The 6,410-nt window shown below is 39.5% G+C and overlaps 1 protein-coding gene across 2 annotated transcripts; it reads right to left on the bottom strand.

The window, feature by feature from the left end:
• Positions 1 to 167: 167 nt before the first annotated feature.
• ciarta (circadian associated repressor of transcription a) lies at positions 168 to 5,737 on the bottom strand. 2 transcript variants are annotated; one of them, XM_083982219.1, is made up of 7 exons: positions 5,455 to 5,737; positions 3,670 to 4,020; positions 3,501 to 3,576; positions 3,321 to 3,399; positions 3,069 to 3,222; positions 2,484 to 2,682; positions 168 to 1,926 (listed from the first exon to the last, which is right to left on the bottom strand). In XM_083982219.1, the coding sequence occupies exons 2-7, from the start codon at positions 4,018 to 4,020 to the stop codon at positions 1,811 to 1,813; spliced, it is 975 nt and encodes a 324-aa protein (XP_083838345.1). In that variant the 5' UTR covers positions 5,455 to 5,737; the 3' UTR covers positions 168 to 1,810. The 2 variants fall into 2 exon arrangements, with proteins under 2 accessions (XP_083838345.1, XP_083838344.1); XM_083982218.1 differs by having other exon boundaries at positions 168 to 2,682.
• Positions 5,738 to 6,410: the final 673 nt, after the last annotated feature.

Below are 6,410 nucleotides of genomic sequence, written 5' to 3' on the forward strand. Positions count from 1 at the left end.
TAACTAGCATTTACGGTATATCATGCATTAACATTTTTATTTCTAGGTGATGCAATGTATACACCTTTAAATCTATTCAAATTAATAATCTAATTATTTAAGAGAAAGAGAAACAACAGACATGCTGTATTTTGATGAACATCATTCATTTATTATATAAAAATATGTGCATTTGTCAATCAATTGGAAGTAATGACAATTTTATCATAAGAAACAAAGAAATAGCCTAAAACAAAGGATGCTAAAAAAAACAACAACAAAAAAACATTAAAGACATATAACTGAGGAATAAGATTTTTTTACTCAACTTTCAGTGTTCTTGTATTTCACAAATTATGTTTCACAGATGTACAACCCAGCACAGCAAAACCTGCCCTAAAGGTTGCTACGTAATGTCATTTAATATGCCAAAACATCACTACACTATACTTTTGTTCTCTGTCACATGCTTACAATCTTGACTTTAAATGACCTAATCCTAGGCCAATGAAAAGCACTAATGTTGAAGCCTGAGGGACACTTAACTTACACAGCAGCACATTTGGTTTGCAATGACATAAGTGGTGAGATGATTATTATTTTTTACAACTGATAAATAATAATACATTATCTTGATTGATTGCTGAAAACTATAGGCATGTTTATCATTACCTTTAAGGCTGACTGGTGACAAACTACCAGAGATGAAATGCCATTCAACATGAATGATATCTGATTTATAATATGGTGGAACAATACCCACATGCCATCAAACGTAACTGATGTGTTCAGGGATGGCGTTTTGTTTATGATACCGCAAAGATATTATTCCTCAAAAGCACTTTGAGTGGTAGAGATTTGTGATACAAATCCAAATGACAGAAGCTGTTCTTTGCCCAGATGACACTTTACATTTTGTGTGAACAGTAAAATAAATTTACTTCAGAAATTACAAATATTCCTCAAATTCTCTCACTCAAGCACCTGTGAAGCACTCATCTCAGGTGTAACACACAACGAACGACTACACAAGTCTGCCAATACATAACCTCTTTTGGTTTGTTTGGTCAGCAGTTTCCTTATTGTCATCCAAAGTGCAGCTGCATCAATTCTTAAAACTCAAACAGGATCAAATATATTATGTCTCTTTATGCTTCTATGTTTTTAAAAAAAGGTCACTCAGAATTCACATGTGTACAAAAAATACTACATTTTCAAGTCTTTCTAATCAAAACACACCCACTCACTGGCAGGCTACTTAAAGCAGCAACTGACACAGTGACATCCAGTCAAACATCTTCCTCATATTTCCTCAATAAACACCGGCTGTAGTATTTTCTGTGCAGCACACATTTTAACCACAAGTGCAACTACATTTAGATTTAGATTCTTTATCTAAATAGAAACAATGGTGTGTGCGTGTGTTAACTATATAAATAAGTTGGGACTGACGTAAGGTGATAATGCAGAATGGTTATGTTTGGCAGATTAGGGCAGCAGCTACAAGCCTTTAATGTACATTATATTGAAGCAGTTGGCAAGAGCTATTTTAATGTTGTTAAATGTCACTTTTAATTTACAGTGTTTATGATTGAACTACAGCTGTTGTCTAACTGCTCTAGGGCTGCAAGTAACAATTATTTCCACTACAAATTAAGCTGCCAATTATCTTCTCCATTCATCTTTTCATTGTTTGGTCGATGAAAATGTAACAAAACAGTAACACGTGCTTGTAACATGTAAAATCAATAGTCAGCTTACAACCATATGGACAAATCTGTAAGAAGCTGAAACCAGCAGATTTGTAAATACATTTGAGGAAATCATTGTTTCAGTTTTGAACTGCACCGACAAAGATCCTCTGTATTTTCTCACTTTTTTGAAAGTGATGTCTGCTGTTGCTGTATCTCACCAGCGATGTGATATCTTGTCCTGTTACTGTTAGAGCTGTGTTCAACGATATAAAAAAGAAAGTACAAACAAATAAGCACAGGCTGCTTTAACACATTACACTTCAAAAGTATTTCCAATATCTTTTAAGTTAGTCCACGAGGACAAGAGTCATACTCTTACAGATGAACAATGTGTAATTCCTTGTAATATAGTGCAATAACTCTGGTGTTATCAAAAACCACACTGAATAGTTAGGGCTATAAGAGAGTCTGACTGCATTTCTCCACTTCCTCTTCTGGTTTAAGGTGGCGCGCAGCCATCGCAGACTGGCTGCACCTAACATTATGCTTATGTAATCATGTCTGCCCTCTCTGCCTTCACTCTGGCCGGCATGCTGTGGCACCTCCATGTGGTAGCAAGGTCAGCTAAGGCCAGCTAAGGTGAGTCATTTGTAGTAATGGTGTTGCTGGAGGACACTGAACTGTCTTGTGTAGCTGGGCTTCTACAAGGGGAGAGGGGCGGGGAGATCTCAGCCCACCCATTCTCATTTGGTCTCTTGCTACATAAATATGACGGCCTGCTTAAAGTGCTAGTGCTGTCTGTAAACTCACATCCATCTTCACAGCTGCACCTAGCTGGTTCAACGGTTTCCTCCTCTGGTGTCCTCCGTTTTTTAGGTGAAACGGATAAACATGTGGAAACGCTGTCGAGTGAAGCGTGGCAGCCCTCGTGTTTTTCATATGGATGGAGCCTATGCTTGTTTGGTATTTTGCCAGCTTGTTTGGGACTCTGCCAGTTCAGTTTTCTTTTCTGGAATGACAAAGTAAAACAGCTTTAACAAAACAAGATCTTACCAGAAGACTATACTCAAAATTCAAGCCGTGCTCTTTGAGAAATGTTTAGGTTACAAACTAGTTTTCTTTCTTTAAACACACATCTATCAAAGAAACAGTAAGCCTGAGGAGTATGTATAAAAATATGGTTTATGCAGTTCTTCCTAATATTTTTTTTTAAATCTTTCTCATGATACAATTCAAATGCATGTGATTGGTTGTAAAAAATAAAATAAAATTTTAATAGAAAATATGGTTCAGGATTGTTATTTTAACATCTCTAGATCATGAGGTCCATGATTTAATTAATACACACTTCTTGTAGGGTCTCTCTCTATTGGTAACAACCAGGATGAGTCTCACCTTAACTGGCATGTGGAGCTGGTTTTGACACCAGTGTTGTGGTAGCTGGGGAGTGATGGTCTGTGTTGGTGTTTCTATGGGCCGAAATGCCACCTGAGGGAACCAGATTTTTAGCATCATCTCTATCTGTAGCAGATTGCGGAGGTATTTCTCACTGTTGGAAGAAGGGTTAAGGAACAAGCTTTAGTGACAATTAACAACACAGTGGTTATATTTTCATTACTGTCATAATATTATGTTTGCTCTTCTTACCCCATTTCAGGCTTCTGCAAAATCCCAAGAATCCTCTGCAATCGATCGATGGCCACGCTCTGCTGGAAACTAGTTAAACCTGTTAAACCATTAAAAAGTATAGATAAGTAGGCGTTAGGGCTGGATGCATGAAAAGAGATTTCAAAGAGATTTCGCGTTTGATTCTGCTCTGCAACATACCTTTGTCAAATCGTCCCGTCTTCAGTCCATGTAGAAGCTCAAGCAAAGGATGGATAAACCTGTTTAAATCTGTACACTTTGAAAAAAAAAGAGAAAACAAGCTTTACTATAATGACTGATCTGTTATTTGGCTGACAAAGGAGCTAGGTATCACTTTAAGGGTTCTTACTTTGTGTGCGAAGGCCAGGTCCCCTGGTGTCATCGCTGGTGAGCCTAATGTGGCAGCTCTAGGGGATGAGGCTGAGTCAGGATGCTTCGTTTCATTAGGGCAGTGTTCAGTCTGGTCACTCTTTAACCTCAAATGTGGGTGATCTGAGTGAGCTGGGAAATGACAGTCATTCTGGGAAAATTCGATTCTTTCATCAGCTGAAAGGAACTTTCTTCCTCCACTGTCCCCCTCGCCCTCTGAGAAGATGTCTGCTTCATCCTCAGTCTGGTCACTCTCACTGAAGACAAAGCTGGAGGTGGATGGTAGCGAGTCATAAGACGGCCATTTGGAAGAGCTGTCCAATGAATTCATCTGTGGAGACGGGAAGATAAAGTAGAGAAAATTAGGTGATTGGAACAGAGCTGCTTCATGAATATTATGAATTATTCAAAATCTAATAGGTAGGATGTCTCTGATGTCAAACAAGTAATGGTCACCCAGGAAAATTTCAATTAGGGGGAATAACTTTACAGGTGCAGACAAGTAAGTCCAACCCTTCCAGTTGTGAAAAACAAAAACATTTATATCAACATTTCTAAGGTGACTTCTTTATAAAACATTCTGTGAAAAGTGATAATTGCCTGCATGAAAGATCATAGTAGTTATTATGAAAAATCTCAGTTTTGCTGCTTTTGGGGATGACTGCTGATACATTTAGAAGATAATTCAGGGTTCCTACACATTAGAAATTTCCAAATTCCATACTTTTTCCAGACCCTAATTTCCAGACTTCTCGGTAAAAGAAAATCAAATAATTTGTGATATTTAAGTAAATACCTGTAGACGTGCATAATATATAAAAAAGCATACAATTTATCATTTGTTTTCATTATTCTGAATGGGTATGCCATTATGCAATCAAATAATTTCCAGGAGATTGTAGCTCGGTACAATAGCGCATACAAAATAATTAACTCAAATAACTTCAGATAAGAACAAACCAAGATAAGATAGGCTACATAAAATAAATATATTTCCATACAATAGTTTCCATTTTCCATACTTTTAAAGACCTGGAAATGTATAAAATCAAATTCCATACTTTTCCATACTTTCCATACTTGCGTAGGAACCCTGATAATTATATCAGTCAGAAAATGCTCATGAAACAAGCACAGACATTCTGTTTGTATATTACAAAGTTGTGCACTTTAATTACGTAAGACATGTTTAAAAGATAAGGTCAGAACTGGCCATATCACTCCAAAAATAATATTCTGAAACAATACTTATGTAACACGCATGCGTAAACCAACACGTTGCTCCACAGTGAAGGGTGTATACATGCCTTAAGTTATTTATTTATATCAGTATCTCAAAATTGAGCTATAAAAAAATTTCCAAAACACACCCACACACGCATACACACCCACACACACACACACACACTACAAATGGTCAGTGTACTTGTTGCCAAACAGCTGCCAATAATGTCCCCACTGGTCTGGGGGAGTGGAAGATAATCAATATGGAGGACAAACTAACAAATGGTCAGTGTTGATATGTTATCTCACACACACTACACGGTTATACACATCGTGTGTGCGTGCGTGCGTGCATGTGCGTGTGCGTGTGCCAACAGACAGACACCAGTTGGGCCATGTGAGCGCAGTTTATAAATATATTTAGCTAAAGTCGAATAAGAGGCTAATAATAATACGTAACTTAACGTTGAACGAGATGAAATTGAGTATGAAGAATGGCAGAAACAGAAATATATCAGGGATCGGAGGAGAAGCTTCCTACCTTCAAGCCGGAGTGGAGTCGGGTTCACAAAAAGACGACAAAACAAAAGGACACAACGCTTGAGAAAGAAAGGCACCTCACTCAAAACGCTTCCTCTTGAACAAGTTGAAGAGACAACTTCAACAACAACAAAAAAAGATAACTGCCAACTCTGTCCGTTGGCTGATATACGTAAACAACACGCAGCGGCTGCTCTTGTTATCCAGTTCCCGGTCCCTCCCTACTGCTGCTGCTGCTGCTGCTGCTGCCGTCCGTAGCTCTGCTGCCCGTGTGTCCGTGTGTGTCTGTGTGTGTGTGTTTCGTCGACTTGTCAGATCTCCAACCTGCAATAAAAGTGTACCCACGGAGCGCAACGGTCGCTACACGTGCTGAACAGGCACGCCGAATCCTGATTGGCTGAGGGCGGGTTCGCTTCGTCCTGATTGGCTCGGGGGCTTGACCAATCGGCGGCGTTCTCGGCGCCCGTTGGCTGGTTGGCGAGTAGATCCCGCAGCACTTTCAACGGCAGCACGAGCACGTGTCGGTGTTGTGGCTGTGGAAGGGGAACAGCACGCGGCACCTGGTGTGTGTGGTGTGTTGAGGGGGGGGGGGGGGGGGAGTGAGGGCGGGGGGGGTGTTGGGTTTGCAAATCAGAACCGGTTTCACAGGCGGACAACAACCGTTCGTAATCATATAGGGACACAATGAAGCAGTATAATAATCCAGCCTGCAGTTGTGTTTTAGACCATTTTCAGTATGGTTTATGTTGGTTTGTTTCTGCTTATGATATCGTTAGTGCTGTGCTGACCTCTCTACTCTGCCTATAAAAGACACGCCTAGAAAGAGCAGGCAGGGCAGATGTCTGCGCATATCATCATGAGCAAAAATATTCAAGAGACGTTAACACGAGGCAACATCGACGTTTGCCACACAGTCCAAAACATCACGTTTGTACAATTTCCTTCTATGGACGTCTT

This window comes from Trachurus trachurus (assembly GCF_905171665.1).
Source record: "Trachurus trachurus genome assembly, chromosome: 11".
Lineage (NCBI taxonomy): Eukaryota > Metazoa > Chordata > Actinopteri > Carangiformes > Carangidae > Trachurus > Trachurus trachurus.

Excerpts from the sequence above, each read along its gene's own strand:
- ciarta (XM_083982218.1), bottom strand. The coding sequence starts at position 4,020 with ATGAATTCATTGGACAGCTCTTCCAAATGGCCGTCTTATGACTCGCTA. Across the intron at positions 3,577-3,669 it reads ACCTGGCCTTCGCACACAAA|TGTACAGATTTAAACAGGTT; the intron begins GTAAGAACCCTT and ends TTTTTTTCAAAG. Across the intron at positions 2,683-3,068 it reads AGCTCCACATGCCAGTTAAG|AAAAGAAAACTGAACTGGCA; the intron begins GTGAGACTCATC and ends TTGTCATTCCAG.